This window comes from Tachyglossus aculeatus, chromosome 15 (genome assembly GCF_015852505.1).
Source record: "Tachyglossus aculeatus isolate mTacAcu1 chromosome 15, mTacAcu1.pri, whole genome shotgun sequence".
NCBI classification, from domain to species: domain Eukaryota; kingdom Metazoa; phylum Chordata; class Mammalia; order Monotremata; family Tachyglossidae; genus Tachyglossus; species Tachyglossus aculeatus.
In genome coordinates, this window is record NC_052080.1 from 18,654,818 (window position 1) to 18,676,717 (window position 21,900).

Sequence of the window (21,900 nt, forward strand, 5' to 3'; positions counted from 1 at the left end):
CTCAATACATACAATTGAATGAATGAATGAATGAGAGAGGGTGAGAGAGAAGAAAATAGAGGGAGAGATGATGAGAGCGGGGAGGGAAAGAGAAAGAAATGACAAAAGATGGGAAAGAGTGGGCTGGAGAGAAGGGGAGAGAGATGGTGAGAGAAAGGAAAATGGAGAGATGATGAGGGAGAGAGAGAGATTAGAAGCCATAATCCTTTGCTTGTAAGGCAGTTGGGCTGAGCAGGTAGGGTGGGGTGTGTGGAGAAGTGTCAGGCCCCTGCGGTTAGGGGAGGCTCTTCCCACCTGCAGGCTGATCAAACACCTCGCCAGGCAGCCCGAGTGGGAAAGCAAGTGATGTCATGGTGTGGCCCAGACAATCAGGCCTTTCACGGGAAGACGATAACAATCCAAACAGTATGTAAGGGCCTGCCATGCAAGAATACACACGCACATTATACACTGGACGGGATTGAAATCAGCACTGAAAAGGAACTTGTTAGGAATATGGAGCCCCACTTTCATAATCAGCCTGCCAAAGAATAGGCCCTTGAGAAGAAGGCTTTGGGATTCAGAGAAGGCTTTCTGTGCCTTACCCTTGAGAACATGGGCCATGCCAAGATTTTTCCTTCCCCTCCCCCATATAGCCGAGGAGGAATCTCCCAGAGTGGAGACGGATCCACTGACAGTCCAGGATCCCGGAAATCAGAAATCCAATTCACACAGTCCCTCTTGGGCGAGGGGCCAGGATCTTCCTTTTCCTTTCCCGAATCAAGCTGGGCTGGTCCCAAGATCTAAAGACAGACCTTGTTTTTTATAGTATCTGCTAAGCGCTTCCTATTTGCCAGGTACTCTACTAAGTGCTGGTGTAGAGAGAAGCTAATCAGGTTGGACACAGTCCATGTCCCTGTCCCCCTTCTAGACTGTGAGCCCATTGTTGCCAACTTGTACGTCCCAAGCACTTAGTTCAGTGCTCTTCACACAGTAAGCGCTCAATAAATACGATTGAATGAATGAATGTGAGGCTCATGGTCTCAATCCCCATTTTACAGATGAGGTGACTGAGGCCCAGAGAAGTGAAAGGACCATAACGAAGTGAAGCAGCGTGGCTTAGTGAATAGAACACAGGCCTGGGAGTCCGAAGGACCTGGGTTCTAATCCTGGCTCTGCCACTTGTCTGCTGTGTGATATCCCTGGCACACCGCCCAGTCGTCCAGCTTTTGACCCCGGATCGCTTCTGCCTGTCGGCCCTGTGCCACCTGGCTGACCAACCAGTGTCTCTTCCACTGATGCTCTGCCTTTCATCCATTCATTCAGTTGTATTTATTGAGAGCTTACCGTGTGCAAAGCACTGCACTAAGCCCTTGGGAGAGTACAATATAACAATAAAAGGGCACATTCCTGCCCACAGTGAGCTCGCAGTCCAGAAGAGAAGACAGGCATTAGTATAAATAAATAAATGAATTACAGATATGTATTTAAGTGCTTTTGTGCTGGGAGCGAGGATGAATCAAGGGAGCAAGTCAGGGTGATGCAGAAGGAAGAGGAAAGGAGGGCTTAGTCAGGGAAGGCCTCTTGAAGGACATGAGCCTTCAATTCATTCATTCAATCAGTCGTATTTATTGAGCACTTACTGTGTGCAGAGCACTGTACCAAGCGCTTGGCAACATACAGAGATGGTCCGTACCCAACAATGGGCTCACATAAGGCTTTGAAGGAGGGAGAGAGAGTTTGTCTGTTGGGTTTGAGAGAGAGGGCATTCCAGGCCAGAGGATGTGGATGAGAGGTCAGCGGTGAGATAAACGAGATGGAGGTACAGTGAGAAAGTTGGCTTAGAGGAGTGACGTCTGAGAGCCTGGTTATAGTAGGAGGGTGATGAGGTAGGAGGGGGCAAGCTGATTGACTGGTTTAAAGCCAAGGGTGAGGAGGGTTTTTGTTGACGCGGAGGTGGATGGGCAACCACTGGAGTTTCTTTGAGGAGTGGGGTGACATGTCCTGAACATTATTTGTAGACAAATGATCCATAGAGCAGAATGAAGTATGGGCTGGCCTGGGGGGAGACAGAAGGCTGGGAGGTCAGCAAGAGTTCAGAAAAGGGGATCCCAGGAGCGGAGCAGCTTTGAGTCCTCAGGGATTGTTTTCCATGGAAGCAGCATAGTCTGGTGGAAAGAGCGTGGGGCTGGCTGTCCGGAGACCCAAGTTCGAGTCTCAACTCCACTACCTGCTTGCCGTGAGACCTTGGGCAAGTCACTGAACTTCTCTTAATCAGTCATTCAGTGGTATTTATTAACAACAATAATGGCATTTATTAAGCGCTTACTATGTGCAAAGCACTGTTCTAAGCACTGGGGAGGTTACAAGGCGATCAGGTTGTCCCACGGGGAGCTCACAGTCTTAATCCCCATTTTACAGATGAGGTAACTGAGGCACAGAGAGGTTAAGTGACTTGCCCAAAGTCACGCAGCTGACAGTTGGCGGAGCCGGGATTTGAACCCATGACCTCTGACTCCAAAACCCATGCTGTTTCCACTGAGTCACGCTGCTTCTCCAAGCTGCTTCTCCATTTATTGAGCACGTATTTCATGCAGAGCACTGTACAAGCCCTTGGGAGAGTGCAGTACAACAGAATTAGCAGTCATGCTCGCTGCCCATAAAGAGCTCACAGTGTAGAAGGCCTCGGTTTCCTCATCTGCAATATGGGGGCAAGAATGCCTGTCCTCTCTCCCGCTTTGATTTTTATTATTATTGTTATTATTATTATTGTATTATTATTGTATTTGTTAAATGCTTACTATCAATCAATCAGTGGTATTTATTGAGAGCTTACTATGTGCAGAACACTGTTCTAAGCACTTGAGAGAGTAAAGTACAAGGGAATTAACTTACATCTACCCTACCCATACTGAGCTTACAGTCTAGAAGGGGAGACAGACATTAATATAAATAAATAAGTAACTTATAACAAATAACTTAAAGATATGTATGTAAGTGTACACAGACTATGTGCTAAGCACTGGGACAGATACCAGTTATCAGGTTGGACACAATCCCCTGCCCCACATGGGGCTTTCAGTCTAAGTGAGACTTGTGTGGATGGGTTGAGGCCCCTTCCCCATCGGATTGTCTTGCATAATAATAATAATAATAATAATAATGGCATTTGTTAAGCGCTTACTATGTGCAATGCACTGTTCTAAGCGCTGGTGGGATACAAGATGATCAGGTTGCCCCACATGGGGCTCACAGTCTTCATCCCCATTTTACAGATGAGGTAACCGAGGCACAGAGAAGTTAAGAGGCTTGCCCAAGGTCACACAGCAGACAAGTGGCAGAGCCGGGATTTAAACCCTTGACCTTTGACTCCCAAGCCCATGCTCTTTCCTTGCATCTACCCCAGTGCTTAGCACAGGGCTTGGTACATTGTGTACAGTTTATAAGTATTTTCACTGTGAGTGGCCATCAAAATCCTTAACACACAAGCGTGGCGTCAGTCTGAATTCATTTTTTCTGGACCCAAGGGTAAATAGTGTATTTCTTCCAAGTGACCTGAATCAACCAGTCAATCAGTGGTATTTATTGAGCACTTACTGTATGCAGAGCACGGGACCAAGCACCCAGGAGAGTACAATGCAGTAGAGTTGGTACACAAGCTCCCTGCCCACAATGAGAGTACAGTCCAGAAGGGGAGACAGGCAGTAATATAAATAAATAATTTGTAATGCCATAATCAACCAAACGGTTGTATTTATTGAACACTTCTTGTGCGTGAGCTTGGGCAATTAGGACACTTCACTTCTCTGTGCCTGAGTTACCTCATTAGTAAAATGGGCATTAAAACTGTGGGCCCCATGTGAGACATGGACTGTGTTCAACCTGTTAAGCTCATCTCTTCCCCAGTGCTCAGTTCAGTGCCTGACACATAGTGAGCACTCAATAAATACCATAAAAAAGCTGCTTCACTTCTCTATAATAATAATAAAAATAATGGTGTTTATTAAGCACTTACTATGTGCAAAGCACTGTTCTAAGCGCTGGGGAGGTTACAAGGTGATCAGGTTGTCCCTCGGGGGGCTCAGTCTTCATCCCCATTTCACAGATGAGGTAACTGAGGCCCAGAGAAGTGTAACCTTCATTTTACAGATGAGGTAAGTGCGGTACAGAGAAGTGAAATAATAGTAATAATAATGATGGCATTTATTAAGCGCTTACTACGTGGTTACAAGGTGATCAAGTTGTCCCTCGGGGGGCTCACAGTCTTCATCCCCATTTCACATGACTGTTACCTCATCTGTGAAATGGAGATAAATGCGGTGAGCCCCATGTGGTACGTGGACTGTGTCCAACCTGATTAGCTGTATCTATCTTGGCGCTTAGTACAGTGCCTGGCACATAGTAAATGCTCAACAGATATTACTTATATGTATAAAAAAACGCTGGAGGGCTGGACAAAACTCAGTTTCTCTCAGTGAACAGAAACCTGCTTCACCTCATCAATTACCACCTGCCTCTTCCCCCCACCCAACCGTCCCCCTAACCTCCTAAAGTTTCCAGCATGCTTGGGTCCCTCTGAAGCTGGTGCCATTTTGCAGACCCTCACCCATCCCCTCTCTCCTGTCCTCTCCCCTAAGCACCTCTTTCATCCTCCCTAGACATTCTCCTCCCCAAGGCTCCTTCTCCGCCTTTCTCCCTGCATCCCCTCATTCCGTCCAGTCAGGCCAGGGGAAAGGTCACCGTGGGGCCTGGCCTGTCATCGGGGAGCTGGTTGGAAGGGGCGGCCTTGTAGTTTCTTTTCTTACAGAGCCCTTCATTCACACTCCTCCTCCCCCCACCCCCCATTCATCAGCCGCAGCTCGGACTAGCAATGGTGTCTTTGTGCTATCGTGGACGAAGAAAAAACACCCAGAGACAGCTGCTTCACTGTTTTCTTAGAAGGATGTGTCCCTCCCCCCCGCCCCCCCTTCTCTTTTGAAGAATGTTTTGGATTTTTCCAGCCGGACCGGGTTAGGAAAGCTCTTGGCTGCTCACGTCTTTCCTCTCCCTCTTAAAAGGTTCAACGACCGGGAGAGAAATTGATAGCTCATAAGATACAGGCCTCTGCTCCAGGCAGCACTGTCAGCAAGAGGACAGACCTAGAGGCAGGGGAGGCTCGGATTCTGCTGTGGATGAGAGACAGGGAAGGGGTTGCTGGCATCCCGGAGTTCCTTTGGACTTCCAGCCCTCTCCCGTCATTTCATTTCCCCTCCAGCCTTGCATGTGCCGATGCATTGCCCTGCATCTCTCCCTTTTTCTTTGTTTTTTAAAGTGGTATTTCATTCAGTCATATTTATTGAGCGCCGTGCAGAGCACTGTATTTGTGAAGCTCTTACTGTGTGCCAAGCACTGTACTAAATTCTGGGGTAGATACAAACTAGTCCGGTTGGGCATAGTCAGGCTCACAGGCTTAATCCCCATTGTACAGAGGAGGTAAGTGAGGCATAGAGAAGTGATTATATTAATGTCTGTCTCCCCTTCTAGACTGTAAGCTCCTTGTGGACAGGGGATGTGTTTATTGTTATATTGTACTCTCCCAAGTGCTTAGTACGGTGCTTTGCATACAGTAAGTGCTCTATAAAAGCTGATGAATGATTGAGTGAATGAACAAATGAACTTGCCCAAGGTCACACAGCAGGCAAGTGCTGGAGTCGGAAGTTGAACCCAGGTCCTCGACTCTCAGGCCCCGGGATCTTTCCACCAAACCATGCTGCTTCTGTTCCAGAGCAGGAGGGAGGCAGAGAGCAAGGGAAGATTGGGTCATCAGATAAACTGTAAACTCCTCCTTTAGACCGTAAGCTCCTTGTGGACAGAGAATGTATCTGCCAACTCTGTTTTACTGTCATCAATCGATCGATCATATTTATTGAGCCCTTACTGTGTGCAGAACACTGTACTAAGCACTTGGGAGAGTACAGCATAGCAGAGGTGGCAGACACATTCCTCCACAGGGAGCTTATAATGAGAGAAGCAGCGTGGCTCAGTGGAAAGAGCACGGGCTTTGGAGTCAGAGGTCATGGGTTCGAATCCTGGGTCCACCACGTGTCTGCTGTGTGACCTTGGGCAAGTCACTTAACTTCTCTGAGCTTCAGTTCCCTCATCTGGAAATGGGGATTAAGACTGTGAGCCCCCCGTGGGACAACTTGATCACCTTGTATCTCCCCAGCACTTAGAACAGTGCTTTGCACATCGTAAGCGCTTAACAAATGCCATCATTATTATTAGAGGAGGCATACATTAATATGAATAAATAAGTAATTTATAAGTTGGTCAGTCAATTGTATTTAGTGCTTACTGTGTGCAGAGCATTCATTCAGTCGTATTTATTGTTTACGCGGTTCTGAGGAGACGTTCTTCGGCTGAGGTCACCAGCTAGAGGGGCCGGGCCAGTTGGGAAAGAGGCATCGACTGGGGTTAGGAGGCAGAGGGAGGGAGTGGCCCTCTTGGCTAGTCAGGACTTAGAGCAGGGCAGAGTCGGCAGAAGCCACGGGGCAGAGGTGAGGAGGCTTGCCAGAGATAACAGAGCCGGGACTAAAAGAATAGGGGCACTGTGCTAGCATTCGGATAGCTGCCCGGTGGAAGTCGGCAGTGAGGATGCGTGGAGACAATGCATCCGATTCTCCCCTCTTTTCTGGTCCAGATATTGCAAACGTTTTCTTTTACCTTTAAACATTTCTGTTAAGCGCTTACTATGTGCCAGTCACTAAGCTCGTTGTGGGCAGGGAATGTGTCTCTTTACTGTGAGATTGTATGCTCCCAAGCCCTCAGTACAGTGCTCTGCACACAGTACATGCTCGGTAAAGACAGCTGAATGAATACTAAGCATTTGAGTAGATATGAGCTGTTCGGATTGGCATAGTCCCTATCCCACGCGGGGCTCACCGTCTTAATCTCCATTTTCCAGATGAGGGCCCAGAGAACTTAAGTGACTTGAATTTAAGTAATTTAAAGATCTGTACATAAGTTGGGTTGGGAGGTGGGACGAATATCAAGTGTCCAAACATGACAGTTGGAAGTGCGTAGACACAGTAAATGCTCAATAAATAGCACTGATCGATTGTAAGTTCCTTGTGGAGAAGTAGCGTGGCTTAGTGGATAGAGCACGGGCCTGGGATTCGGAAGATCATGGGTACTAATTCCAGCTTTGCCACTTGTCTGCTCTGTGACCTTGGGCAAGTCACTGTGCTTCTCTGTGCCTCAGTTACCTCCTCTGTAAAATGGGAATGGAAATTGTGAACCCCACATGGGACAGGGACCGGGACCGTGTCCAACTCGACTTGCTTGTATCCACCCTAGTGCTTAATACAGTGCCTGGCCTATAGTAAGCGCTTAGCACATACCATCATCATCATCATCAGTGTGGGCAGGGAACATGGCTACCGACTCAGATTGTACTCTCCCAAGTGCTTAGTACAGTGCCGTGTATGTAGTAATAATAATAATAATGATGGTATTTGGTATTTGGTATTCTAGACTGTGAGCCCGCTGTTGGGTAGGGACCGTCTCTATATGATGCAAACTTGCACTTCTCAAGCGCTTAGTACAGTGCTCTGCACACAGTAAGCGCTCAATAAATATGATTGAATGAATGTGAAGCACCTACTATGTGCCATGTGCTGTTCGAATATAGTGCACAGTGAGCGCTCAATAAACACGATCGATGGATTCCATCGAGTCTCCTGACCGCTGTCCCCTTTGCGTCTTTCAGGAATTTAGCCATTGGAATCGGGATCCAGAATTTTCCTGAGGGCCTTTCTGTCAGCCTCCCTCTTCGTGGTGCTGGATTTTCCACCTGGCGAGCATTCTGGTAAGTAGGCGCTTCCCGGCCTCACGGCTCCTCTCCAATGTGCCGTGTCCCAGCAGGCATATCCTGATACGTGTGCAGAGCTCTGGACTAAGCGCCTAGGAGAGGATGATAAAATGATGAGCAGAAACACTCCCTGTCCACAGCTATCTTACAATCTAGAGGTGGGGGAGGCAGAGGGTGACATCAGTAAATCAATATTTATTGAATAGTTTAATGTAAAATATAATTATAAAATTTTAAAATAAAATAATATCATAAATAAATAAAGTATTTCCCACTACCAGTGCCTGGCTTCTAGGCTTCCCAAGACCCTCACGCTGAAAGGGACCTCGAGATGTCACCTAGTTAAGTGCTTAGTATAGTGCTCTTGCACATGGTAAGTGTTCAGTAAATACGATTGACTGATTGATCATCCCCCTGACTTTGTGAATTCCCAGCCAGATCCTCATCCTATGCTTCCTCCAATTTCATATGGATTGATTATGGTATTTGTTAAGCGCTTACTATGTGTCAAACATTGTTCTAATCTCTGGGAAAGGTACAAATTAGGTGGTATGGAGTCCCTGTCCTGCATGGGACTCGCATCTTAAGTAGGAGGGAGAACTGGTATCCTGATTTTACAGTTGAGGAAACTGAGGCCCCGAGAAGTGAAGCAATTTGCCGGAAGTCACCCAGCAGACAAGTGGTGGGGCCGGGATTAGAACTCAGGTCCTTCTGACTCCCAGGCCTGATTCCCTGAAATAGGAAACAGCAATCATTTCCTCAGCTCCCTCCTGTCACCCTTGGGTGGTCAGAACTTGTTTGCCAGTCAGTCAGTCAATCGTATTTATTTGAGCACACACAGTGTGCAGATCAGTGGACTAAGTGCTTGGGAAAGTACAATGCAACAGACACATTCCCTGCCCACCACGAGTTTACAGTCTAGAGGGGGTAGCAGGCATTATTATAAATAAATAAATTACAGATTTGGACATAAGTGCTGTGGGACTGCGAGGGGGAATGAATAAAAGGGGCAAGTTGGGGCAGTGCAAAAGGGAGTGGGAGAAGAGGAAAGGAGGGCTTAGTCAGGGAAGGCCTCTGGGAGGAGATGGGCCTTCAGTAAGGTGGGATGAGTCATTGTCTGTCGGATGTGAGTTGGGAAGGCCAGAGGTGGGACGTGGGAGAGAGATCGGCGCCAAGATAGATAAGATCGAGTTGGCGAGAGGGGGGTGACCCAGGACCACTGGGGAAGAAGCCACTGGGACCACTGAAGCTGGTGCCTAATGGAAAGCCACCTCACGAGGGCCTCAGTTTGTCTCTGCCTTGACTGTTTTCTCCCCCAGAGTCCGTCTCCCGTCCCCACCCTCCACACCGCCCGTTGAGTTTCATCTCTGTTCTCCCCTCAGGTTCGGCCAGTTGAGTGGCATGGTAGAGCCCGTAGCGGGGATCTTGGGCGCCTTCGCCGTGGTGCTGGCCGAGCCCATCCTGCCCTACGCCTTGGCCTTCGCGGCCGGTGCCATGGTTTACGTGGTCATGGATGACATCATCCCGGAAGCCCAGACCAGGTTGGAACCTTTTTTTGTTTGTTTGTTTTGATCCTGTAGCGTATTTATTAAGCCTACTAGACGTCAGGAACTATTCTAGACTCAGGTTAATCAGGTTGGATGTAGTCCTTGTTCCACGGGGGCTCACAGTCTAATAGGGGGAAGAATAGTCAGCCGGTCGTATTTATTGAGCGCTTACAGTGTGCAAAGCATTGTACTAAACACTTGGGAGAGTACAGCGGAACAATATGGCAGTATATATGTTTGTATGTATTTATTACTCTATTTTATTTGTACATATTTATTCTATTTATTTCATTTTGTTAATATGTTTTGTTTTGTTCTCTGTCTCCCCCTTCTAGACTGTGAGCCCACTGTTGGGTAGGGACCGTCTCTGTATGTTGCCGACTTGCACTTCCCAAGCGCTTCGTACAGTGCTCTACACACAGTAAGCGCTCAATAAATACGATTGATGATGATGATGATGATGATTGAATGAATATGGCAGGCACATTCCCAGGCCACCACGAACTTACAGTCTAGAGGGGGTACAGGTATTTCATCCCCATTTTCATCCCCATTTTACTGTTGAGGAAACTGAGGCTCAGTGGAGGTGTTGTGACTTGCCCAAGGTCACACAGAGGGCACGTGGTGGAGCCGGGACTAGAACTCAGGTCCTCTAACTCCCAGGCCTGCATGCTGTCCCCTAGGTTACACTGCTTTCCCACTGTCCCCCTGGGCTTCTACAGATCCATATTGTGGCCTGCCCTCTTGGCAACCCAGCAGGGAGAGGGTAAGAGGAAGGAGATTGTAATATCTTTGCAAATAATCACTGGCCCGTGGACTTGGCTGGGGCCGCATAACTCTCCTGTTTCTCCTTCCAGACTGCTGCTATCAGCAGCTGAGAGGGTCTTTTTTCCTCCCTTGCCAACCTTCTTTCTGGCAGTTTTTCTCCTTAGATTATTATCAATCAGCAGCGGTATTTATCGAGCGCTTAATGTGTACAGAGCATTCATTCAGTCAATCTTACTTACACTGTACTAAGCGCTTGGGAGAGTCCAGGAGAACAATAAACAGACACATTCCTTGCCCTCAACGAGCTTACAGTCTACGAAGGTGGCTTTTCAAGGCTGGGCTACCCAAGGTCTTGGAAGGAGTTCCCACTGTTGGAATCGTGGGGAGCAGTGAGGAGGTGGGGAAGGTGGAGTTCCTTTTCCTCCCCCTCCCAGGGTGGTGGCCGGGCAGGAGGCTTGGCCTTCCCGGCTGATGGCACCATGCCAGCATGGTCTAGTGGACAGACCACAGGTCTGGGAGCCAGAGGATCTGGGTTCCAGTGCTGACTAGGCTTCGTGCCTTCTATGTGACCCTGGGCAAATCACTTCTGAGCCCCAGCTTCCTCATCTGGAAAGTGGGGATTCAATACCTTGTATCCCAATCTTTGCTTGTATCCACCCATCACTTAGTACAGTGCCTGGCACATATTCAGCACTTTACAAATACCACAATAGTAATAATAATTATTATTGTTAATAGCTGTTCTCCCTCTTACATGGATGCAGGACAGGAACTGTGACTGATCTGATGAATATGTATCTACCCAGTGCTCAGAACAGTACTTGACACATAGCAAGCACTTAACGGATACTATTAATATTATTATTATTTGCTCTTTCATTTTCCCTCTCTCTGCAGTGGTCACGGGAAACTGGCCTCCTGGACCTCAGTGCTGGGTTTCGTGGTTATGATGTCACTGGACGTCGGTCTGGGCTAGGGGCCGGACCCCAAGACCCCAAACTTGGCCGAATCCCAAGTAGCCACGACCCGTTGGAACGGCACCAGGAATATTTTCCTTCGCGTGTGGTTTTAAAATCCCCCCCTCTCCTCTTCCCAGTTGGTCTCGGTGTTTCGATTGTTTCTGATTATACTTTTGATTTTTCTCGTTTTTCTCTTGGCCCAAAGTCCTGAGGTGGATGAGAATCTTCAGTCGGATATAGGTCTGAGTCGGGGGTGACTTTTCTCACTTGAATCGGGGACCTATCTCCCCTTCGTTTAGAATCGGGCCGCTGTATCTCAACTCCCCCTCGCCCCAGAGAGCAGGGGAGTGGTCTTGCCCGCTAGCAGCGTTGGGTCAGGGTCTTACGCAAACCTCCTGCTGTGGCATTGGTGGAGGTCGTGTGTTTCCCCCTCCAACAAAACAGATCAGAAAGATCTGAAAGAAAGATCTGTTCAGAAAGACTCGGCTTCCGACCCCCAATTCTCTCACGATCTCTGATCCTGGCTCAGACTATCGTCTTGGCCCTGGCCACTCACCGTAACAGGGACGCAACTGGAGATTTTGTGAGGCCTTCGGACTGCTTGCTCCATGACCCTTCGCCCCCCAGCCGGGAGATAAGGTGATGGGAAGAGAGGGTAATCTGGGCAGATGGGCTTTTAAGGAGATAGGGTGGCTGTGGAAGCCGGGATTCCCATGGAAGAGGCTGTTTTTGGAGAGATGTCTGGGAAGATTTCAGAGCCTCACTGGCCCACTTCGGTCAGCAGTAACTCACTGACACTTCCCAAGCTTCCTTGAGCTTAGTCCAGTTGGGCTCCAGCTGTTTCCAGAAGGAATCTGGGGAAAAACTCCTCTTCCTATTACCTCAATCCCCCGTTTGGCCAAAGAGTCGAGGGGGCGGTGGGTGTTGGAATTGGCTTATGGAAAACTTTGGGAGTCTTTTTGATGCTCTCTCTCGTACTGCCTCTTAATCACCAAGTGAGTCCTATGACTCTTTTCCCGTCTTTCTTGAAGATAGATCGGAGAGGACATGCATCCTGGGGTCTTGAGCTCGCAGAATGATGTGTTGGAAGGAGAACATTGTAAGATCCCCAGCTCAGAGATGTTGACCTCCCCAAATTGTCCTCGAGCAACATTACACAGGCGCTGCATTTTGGGTTGCAGCATCTGGTTTCAGGGTTGACCGTCTGATTCCGAAGGTTTACAGGTTAATGTCATTGGCTAATCAGGGATAGGTCCTCTCTCGGAATGTAAATCCATTCCTCCGGCCCCTCCAGGGACCGGACAACCCAAAGCCGAGACCCGTGTCTCTGGGGACTCATTTGGTGAAGCGGATCTGCTGGTGGTGGTTGTCTCAGTACTTCTCTGTCTGTAGTTCTACAGGATATGAAATACACCTGGTTACTGTGATGAATTTCAATAAAGGGGCATGAAGAGTCTGTGTGGGCCCTTCACTATTTGTATTCTAGAAGCTTGGAAAAAAATAACCCATACTTTCATGGGATGGGGGAAAATTTCTTAACAATAAAGCAATCAGTCAATGGCATTTATCGGGTGCTTACTATATGCAGAGCACTGTACTAAGTGCTCGGATGAGTACACTACAACAGAATTAGCAGATATGTTCCCTGTCCATAATGAGCCTACAGCTTAGAGGGGGCGACAGACATTAATATGGGGATTATCTATCAATCAGTGGTATTTATTGAGCACTTATTGGGTGCTGAGCACTGTACTAAGCGCTCTGGAGAGTACGATACAAACAGAATTATCAGAGATGTTTCCTGATTAACTTGTATCTACTCCAGTTCGTAGAACAGTGCTTGGCACTTAGTAAGCTCTTAACAAGTACCATACTTACTATTAATCATTATTATAACCTTACTGTGTGTGTGTGTGTGTGTGAGCGGTACCTCCTGAAGAAGTAATTAAGACTCCATACTAACATCATCCTGCCCCAGTCCAGCAGGGCAACAGAGTAGGGACGTGGGGGGATCGTCTCACTCATTCATTCATTCATTCAGTCGAATTTTTTGAGCACTTACTGTGTGCAGAGCACTGTACTAAGCACTTGGGAAGTACAAGATGGATATAGAAAAGCTGTGGAAGATGGAGATAACGTCACCTGATATCAGCGGATCAGAGGGCAAAACACATGGCCTCAGGAACAATGCTAGGACCAGATCCGGCCTAGAAAGAAGGCAGTTTGTCGTCTACTCTAGGGTGGGATTCGGGGGGCAGAGTGGGATTTGGGTAGAAAACTTTGCAGCCTGCTTTGTTGGGAGACAAGTTCAGTGATCCTTCTGTGCCCCAGATTTGTCCCCAGCCAAGATGCTCATATGCAAACCACCTGTGGTGTTGGCGTGTGTGTGTGTTTTTCTGGAAGTGGCTAAGTATTCCACCGAGCCGCCTTTAGGGTCTTGTGGTGCCTGAGTGTTGTGTGTTTTGGTCCGAGCGAGGGCAGGGGTGGAACAGTAGCAGATGAAGATTCTTCTCCTGTCATTGAGGGGGTTTCCATCCCTTCTTTTGGCCGGTCACCCGTCACCCCCTTCCCCGCCCAACCACCACCCATCCCTCCCTTCTCCCTGTAATTCAGGAGGTTGGCTGGAAGCCAGGACTGTAATTACACAGGGAAGCAATGGCTGGCAATTAAAAGAAGTACTCCAATCTGTAATCTAGACAGTTATGTCTTCTCGCTCCTTCCCGTCCTCCTCCCTCCCAGCAAATTGATGATTTGGTTTTTTTTTTAAGGGGGGAGGAGGTGGAGGTGGCAGGAAAAATCAAGCCTCTGGGTACGTCATCAAGGGCCGAAGCTGTAAGAAGCCGTCTGCTATTAGGGGACCGATTAAGCATTCCCTTCTTCAAAATTAAACAAGCACGATTGACAGCAGTGAAATGAATCCCACAGCCAAGCCAAAGCAACACCACTAGATATCTTTCTTTTATTTTTTAATGGTGTTTGCTGAGCACTTAGTATACGCCAGTCACTGTACTAATCTCTGGGGTAGATAGACATCAGGTTGGACACAGTCCCTGTCCCCCATAGGGCTCACATTCTTAATCCCGATTTTGCAGATGAGGGAACTGAGGCCCAGAGAAGTGAAGTGATTTGCCCAAGGTGACAGGGCAGAGAAGTGGCAGAGCTGGAATTAGAACCCAGGTCCTTCCGACTCCCAGGCCTGTGCTCTGTCCAGTAGGCCACACTGCTTCTCATTTATTTTCATCTAAACAGCAGGGTATTTCAGTACAAAGGCGTTATATGGAAAGAGACCAGGGGAGCTGAGTTCTAATTCCTGCTCTGCCTTGGATGTACTGTGTGACAGTGGACAAGGCACTTATCTCTCTTTTCTTATGGTATTTAAGTGCCTATTTTGTTCCAGGTACTGTTTTAAGCACCAGAGTAGATACAGGTTAATCAAATTGGACACAGACTTAATTCTTCTTTTACAGATGAGGTACCTGAGGCACAGTGGAAGTGAAGTGACTTGCCCAAGGTCACAGAGCAGTTAGGTGGCGGAGCCATTATTAGAATCCAGGTCCACTGACTGCCAAGCCCGTGCTCTTTCCACTAGGCCACCGTGCTTCTCTCTGGGCTTTGTTTTTTACATTTTCAGGGTGTCTGTTTTCCCTTTTGCTTCCTCTCCTCCCATCTTTTGCCCCATCTCATAAGAGATTTGAGATGGTTTGGGGAATTTTAATGTTTAAAGTACACTGAGCTTCTCGGAGAGAGGTGTGCCTACCATGCCAAAGATTTTGTCGCAGAACTCGTAGGTGAAATCTGGTCACTGAACTGCAGGCGGGGAAGGAGAGAGATGGGCAGGGAGGCAGAAAGCTGGAGATCAGCCCATTCAATTGAGCGTCTTTAAACGACTGAGGAGAGTTAGATCATCATGGAATTCTGAAATTGGATGGCATCCCAAGATTATTTGTTCTGTTTGCTTTTAGGCAGGGAAAGGCGGAATTAAACAGGCTTAGTAGAGTGCTTTGCACACAGTAAGCGGTCAATAAATGTGATTGAATGAATGAAGGTGACTAGCTATTCAGGTAACCCCAACCTACTAACCTTAACTCGATCTCGTCTATCTGGACGCTGAATCCTTGCCCACATCCTGCCTCCGGCCTGGAACCCCCTCCCCCTTTCATACTCAAAAGACCGCAGCTCTTACCACCTCCAAAGTCTCATAATCACGTCTCCTCCAAGAGGCCTTCCCCGATTAAGCCCTCTTTTTCCCTACTCTCTCTTCCTCCTGTATCACCTAGGCATATGCATCTAGACTGATCACTGGATATCCACCTCACCCTCAGCCCTGCAGCACTTAGGCACACACCCGTAATTATTTTAATGTCCATCTCTCCCTCTAGGTTGTGAGCGGTCAACAGATACTATCAATGATGATAACTGCAGATTTCTTTCAGCCTTGTAATGGTGGTGGTGATATTTTCATAGCATGGTTTAGTGAGAAGAGCATGAGCCCAGAAGTTAGAGGATGTGGATTCTAATCCCGGCCCAATCACCTGCCTGCTGTGTGACCTTGGCCAGGTCACTTCACATCTCTGCGCCTCGGTTTCCTCAACTTAATAATGGGGATTCAATCTCTGCTCTTCCTACTTACACTGTGAGCCCCATTTGGAATTTGGACGATGTCCAACTTAATTTGGGTCTACCCCAGTGCTTAAAACAGTGCTTGACACATGGTAAGGACTTAACAGTTACTGTAATTATTACTCATTATTAGGCAGTATTTATTGAGCGCTTACTGCATGCAGAGCACTGTACTAAGCACTTGGGAGAGGACGGTATAACAGGCACATTCCCTGCCCACAACGAGCTTACAGTCTAGAGGAAGAGTGATCCATGTTGTTATAGATTGATGGATAACTTCACACTCACAGGCAGGGATTGTGTCTGTTTATGGTTATATTGTACTCTCCCAAGCATTTAGTACAGTGCACTGCACACAGTAAGTGCTCAGTCAATGCAGTTGAATGACTGAATGAATGAATAGCTCCACCACTTGTCTGCCGTGTGACCTCCGGCAAGTCGCTTCACCTCTCTGTACCTCAGTTCCCTCAACTGCAAAATTGAGGGAAACAGAGAAGCAGCATGGTGTAGCAGATAGAACCCAGCCCTGGAAGTCAGTAGGTCATGGGTTCTAATCCTGGCTCTGCACCTGTCTGCTCCACCACCTTGGGCATGTCACTTCACTTTTCTGGGCCTCAGTTACCTCATCTGTAAAATTGGGATTTGAGACCGTGAGCCCCACATGGGACAGGGACTGTGTCCACCACAATTTGCTCGTATCCACCCCAGCGCTTAGTACAGTGCAGGTACATAGTAAGTGCTTAAAAATTCCATACTTATTATCATTATTATTAAAATGGGGATGAAGACTGTGAGCCCCATGTGGGAAAGGGACTGTGGCCAACCTGATTAGCTCATCTCTACCCCAGCGCATACTACAGTGCCTGCCACATAATAAGCGCTTCAGAAATGCCATTTAAAGAAAAAAAGGCCCGCCCGCCCCCACCCCACCCTCGTGGCTGGAACAGCTCAGCCTGTTGTTCTTTGCTGAGTCAGGACATGCAAACATGAGTCTTCTCCATCCCCAGAGGGTGGAGGGGCTGATCCAGTCCCTGCCGGGGGTAGGAACTTGCAGGAAGTCTTGGGTGCACTTCAGGGAGGGATTGCGTTTAGCCTGCCGGTGTTTACCTGCAAAGGTGTGTACGCGAGAGCCAACTCAGAGTTGTGGTTGGCAGGGAGAGGGCGGAGCCCTACCTCCCCGCTCGGAGCTTCGCACGCGATGGAACAATCCTCCTATTATAGCTCCCAGGGCTGTAAGCCGCTGCAGAGAAAGGATGAGTTGATCTAGGCCCTGACACACGCAACGCACCAAACATTCCCCCCCCGCACCCAGAGCTGAACCTTCTGAGTCATCCCACTCACCTTCCTCCCTGTCTCCCCCTTCCATGGGACCACTGCCCACCTCATGCTAAGCCCTTCCCGCCGAGGAAACGAAACCCTAGAGCACAGAGCGGCCTATTCTTTCCTGTCCTTTTTTGTTACCGGCCCGAGCTGTGCTTGGCAACTGGGTGGTAATTAAAACAGCCGAACAGTGGCTCCAATCTTCTCATTCGAGGGCAGAGACGTGATTCAGTCGGTTTACTGCCGGCTCACGGGTCTGCCCCTGTGGATCGCTGGTATCCACCCCAGCGCTTAGTGCAGTGCCTGGCACACAGTGAGCGCTTGACAAATACCATAATAATAATAATCATAATTGTAATCTCTCCCTGGCCCTGCCTTGCCGTCTCTGCCTTCTCGGAACTGCCAAGGACCTCTCGATGGATCGACCGATCGTATTTGTCGAGCGCTTACTGCGGGCTGTGCTGAGCGCTTGTGGGAATGCCATCGCTCAATGGTATTTATTGAGCACTATGTGCAGAGTACGGTACTCAGTCCTTATTGAGTGCTTACTGAGTGCAGAGCACTGGACTAAGCATTTGGGAGAGTACATGTTATAACAGCATAAGTTGTAAGAGCTGGGGTGGATACAAGCAAATCAGGTTGGACACAGTCCCTGTCCCACGTTGGGCTTAATCCCCATTTTACAGACGAGGGAAATGAAGGCCAGTGAAGTGAAGTGACATGTCCAAAGTCACACGGCAGACAAGTGACAGAGCTGGGATTAAAATTCAGTTCCTTTTGAGCCCAAGCCCATGCTCTATCCACTAGGCCATGTGGTAATACAATCTATCAATGGTATGGATTGAGTGCTATGTGCTGAGGACTATACTAAGTCAGTTGCATTTAATGAGCGCTTACTGTGTGCAGAGCTCTGGACTAAGCCCTTGGGAGAGTACAATATAACAGGTATTTGGGAGAGTACAATCGGTGGTATTTGTTGAGTGCTTACTATATTCAGAGCACTGCACTAAGTGCTTGAGAAAGTACAATACTAGAGAATAAGCAGAGATGCTCCCTGGACAAAAAATTTGGCAGACATGTCCCTTGCCCACATGGGGCTCACAGTCTAGACGGGAAGACAGACATTGAAGTCTCCCTGATTCAGGCTTCACTAGAAATTCGAGGAAGCAAACCAAGAATAGGACAAGGATTAGAATCCATTGTCTGGGCTAGAAGAGAGCAGCTTGGCTATTTGAATTCGTCTCCTGGACCAGAAAGATTCTCCGTAGGTCTTCTGGCTCAGAAGACCGATCTCCAAGCAGGAAAATGATTTAATTACCCAGAACCCATTGTTCTCTCTTTTGTCAAGAGATGGAGCGAGCCCTCAGACTCCACTAAGAGGCCCGGGCGGTCTTTCATCACCCCGACAGTTGAGAGTTCTTCCCTGTGGCTAACTGCAGTCTCTCCTTGTAGCTTTGATTCCCCAAAGTTTCTCCCCGACGAATGCATCTGCCGGTCCGGAATGGAACCGGGCCAGAGGGAGCGGGCAGAACAATCCCAGAATCGGACCGGCCGCAAGGCCAGCAAGGGCGGACCTGCTTCGGTGTCCCGGCCCGGAAGGTCAAGAAACAGGGCTCTGGGAAAAGGCAGCATAATTCCTGAAGCCAGCTGTCTTACCAGTATGCGGTATTAGGGGTGTGTGTGTGTGTGTGTGTGTGTGTGTGTGTGTAAGTGTGTGTGTGGTGTGCGCCTGTGTGTATTTACTCAAGATGACAATGCAGATAGAATGGAAGATTGCTATCAGCCTCTGGGGGAAGGTAGCTTGGAGCGGAGCTTTGTGGTTTGGAATCCCGGTGAGAAGCTGCTGGGATGAGGTCTTCTCAGACAGCAAGCTTCCACGGCCCATCCTTCGCCCCTCTTCAGTGAGGAATTGAGGCTGGAGCCAAACCTCCTCTCTCTAGGAAAGGGAACCATGCGCTGCCTTGTTAAACCAATGTGGGGAAAAGAACCCTGGCTTGGGAGTCAGAGGATTTTTTTTTTTAATGGTATTCGTTAAAGTATGTGCCAAGCACCGTACTAAATGCTGGGGTAGATACAAGCTTATCAGACTGGACACAGTCCCTGCCCCATGTAGGGCTCACAGTCTTAGTCTCCTTTTTACAGATGAGGGAATTGAAGCAGAAGGAAGCTGAGTGACTGGCCCAAGGTCACACAGCATGACAATAATAATAATAATAATAATAATAATAATGGCATTTATTAAGCGCTTACTATGTGCAAAGCACTGTTCTAAGCGCTGGGGAGGTTACAAGGTGACCAGGTTGTCCCATGTGGGGCTCACAATCTTCATCCCCATTTTACAGATGAGGTAACTGAGGCACAGAGAAGCTAAGTGACTTGCCCAAAGTCACACAGCTGACAAGTGGCAGAGGTGGGATTTGAACCCATGACCTCTGACTCCAAAGCCCGTGTTCTTTCCACTGAGCCACGCTGCTTCTCTAAGTATTAGAGCCTGGATTCTGGATTAGAACCCAGGTCCTTCTGATTCCCAGGCCCGTGCCCTATCCACTCCCGGTGAATTTGGGACCATCACTTCACTTCTCTGGGCTTCGGTTTCCTCATCTGCAAAATGGGGATGCAATTGCCTAGTCTCTCCTACCTGCAGGACCACAGTAAGTACTTGGCACAGAGTAAGCATGTCATTATTATTCATATTTAATTATTTGGGTAATCAATATTAATTAAATTATTGTAATTGTGATATTTGCTAAGCACTTGCTATGAGCCACCCTCTGTACTAAGCACTGAGATATTCATTCATTCATTCAATCGTATTTATTGAGTGCTTACTGTGTGCAGAGCACTTTACTAAGCGCTTGGGAAGTACAAGTTGGCAACATATACATATGGTCCCTACCCAACAGCGGGCTCACAGTCTAGAAGGGGGAGACAGACAACAAAACAAAACGCATTAACAAAAGATACAAGATCATCAAGACCCCCATGGGACTCACAGACTAAGTAGGAGAGAAAGCAGGGATTGATTCCTTGTTTGGCAAATGAGGAAACTGAGGCACAGAGAAGTTAAATGACTTGCCTGAGGTCACACTGCAGACATAATGGCAGAGCAAAGGAACCCAGGTCTGCTGACTCCTAGGGCCATGCTCTTTCCACTAGGCATTCCTGCTTCTAATCATTGTCATTATTATCATAACTATTATTATCATGACTGTTATTATTACCATACAGAAGCTGTCTGGTAGCAACATTCATTCATTCATTCAATCGTATTTATTGAGTGCTTACTGTGTGCAGAGCACTGTACTAAGTGCTTATTAGCAGCATCAGAGGGAATAAAGGAAGGAAGCAGGTGAAGGGAAGCAGCGTGGCCCAGTAGATAGAGCCCAGGCCTGGGAATCAGGAGACCTGGGTTCTCATCCCATCTCTGCCTCTTGTCTGCTGTGTGACCTCGGGCAAGTCACTTCATTTCTCTGTGCCTCAGTTGCCTCATCAGTAAAATGGGGAGCAGGATTGTGAGCCCCACGTGGGACGTGGATTGGGTTCAACCTGATTAGGTTGTCTCTACCGCAGTGCTTAGTATAGTGCCTGGCACACAGTAAGCGATAAACAGATGCCGTTAAACAAAAAAAAAGGTTCTCATGAGCACAACCTCTGTGGTGGTTGGATACTGAAGAGCCGTGGTTACTAGCCCGAGATCCTGCCCATTCAGCTCACAGTTTCCAGTAAAGAGGTGGCCAAGGTAGTTTAATGAAAATCAAGACTGCTGCTGCTACTCATCGTAACAATGAGAATGAAATGCATAATAAACAAGTTGGAAAAGAAGTTTTGTCTAAGGCAACCAGTGACTTAGCTTTTCATCATCTCCCGAGACCTAAAGGAAGTCAAGTGATGGGTCCAAAGACTATATAAATAAACCTTGATTGATCAGTCAATCAAGAGTATTTATTGATCCCTTACTCTCTGCAGAGTACTGTTCCAAATGCTTGGGAGAGCACGGAAGTGTTCAAGTGTTGAGCCTGAAGGATATCTAGGAGGCCTCAATCAATCAGTGACTTCAAGGTATTTGTTGAGTGCTCACTGTGTGCAGAACACTGTACTGAAATCTTGCGAGAGAACACTAGAGTGTTCAGAGAAGTGTTCAGAGAAGCAGCGTGGCTCAGGGGAAAGAGCCCGGGCTTTGGAGTCAGAGGTCATGGGTTCAAATTCCGGCTCCGCCAATTGTCAGCTGTGTGACTTTGGGCAAGTCACTTCACTTCTCTGGGCCTCAGTTCCCTCATCTGGAAAAATGGGGATTAAGACTGTGAGCCCCCTGTGGGACAACCTCATCACCTTTAACCTCCCCAGTCCTTAGAACAGTGCTTTGCACATAGTAAGTGCTTAATAAATGCCATCATTATTATTACAGTGCATAGACACAGTCCTTGCCCTTAAAAATCTCCCCCACAGGGGAGACTATTTTTAAGAACTTGGGTGGGTTTCTGAGTCAACCACGATGGTGATGATAATGGTATTTATTACATGCTTACAATATGTCAAGCACTGTTGAAGTGCTGGGGTAGATGAAAGTTTACCAGGTTAGACACAGTCCCTGTGGCTTGGGAGGGCAAACACAACAATCTAGCAGACACTTTCCTTGTCCACCCAGAGCATTCATTCACTCGTATTTATTGAGCACTTATTTATTGAGCACTTACTGTGTGCTTACTGTGTGCCCGCTTACTGTGTGCCAGCTTGACCCACAAGTTCAGCCAGTCTGTGAGGGACCATCCAGTGAATGTCAAAGGGCGGCAGGGGAGAATCTGTTTGAGGCTCCTCTGGGCCACAAGGCCCGGCTCTGAAGCCCCTTAAAAAGCCAGTC

General features: G+C 48.0%; 1 protein-coding gene across 3 annotated transcripts in view; it reads left to right on the plus strand.

Annotated features, from left to right (window-relative positions):
- The window catches only part of SLC39A11 (solute carrier family 39 member 11), a 296,134-nt gene extending 283,469 nt beyond the window's left edge, over window positions 1-12,665 (plus strand). For all 3 annotated transcript variants that reach the window (XM_038757085.1, XM_038757084.1, XM_038757083.1), the window contains 3 exons: window positions 7,727-7,825; window positions 9,211-9,369; window positions 11,041-12,665. In XM_038757085.1, coding sequence (XP_038613013.1) covers window positions 7,727-7,825; window positions 9,211-9,369; window positions 11,041-11,119 — 337 coding nt within the window. In that variant the 3' untranslated portion in view covers window positions 11,120-12,665. The remainder of the gene's footprint in view (window positions 1-7,726; window positions 7,826-9,210; window positions 9,370-11,040) is intronic.
- Window positions 12,666-21,900: the final 9,235 nt, after the last annotated feature.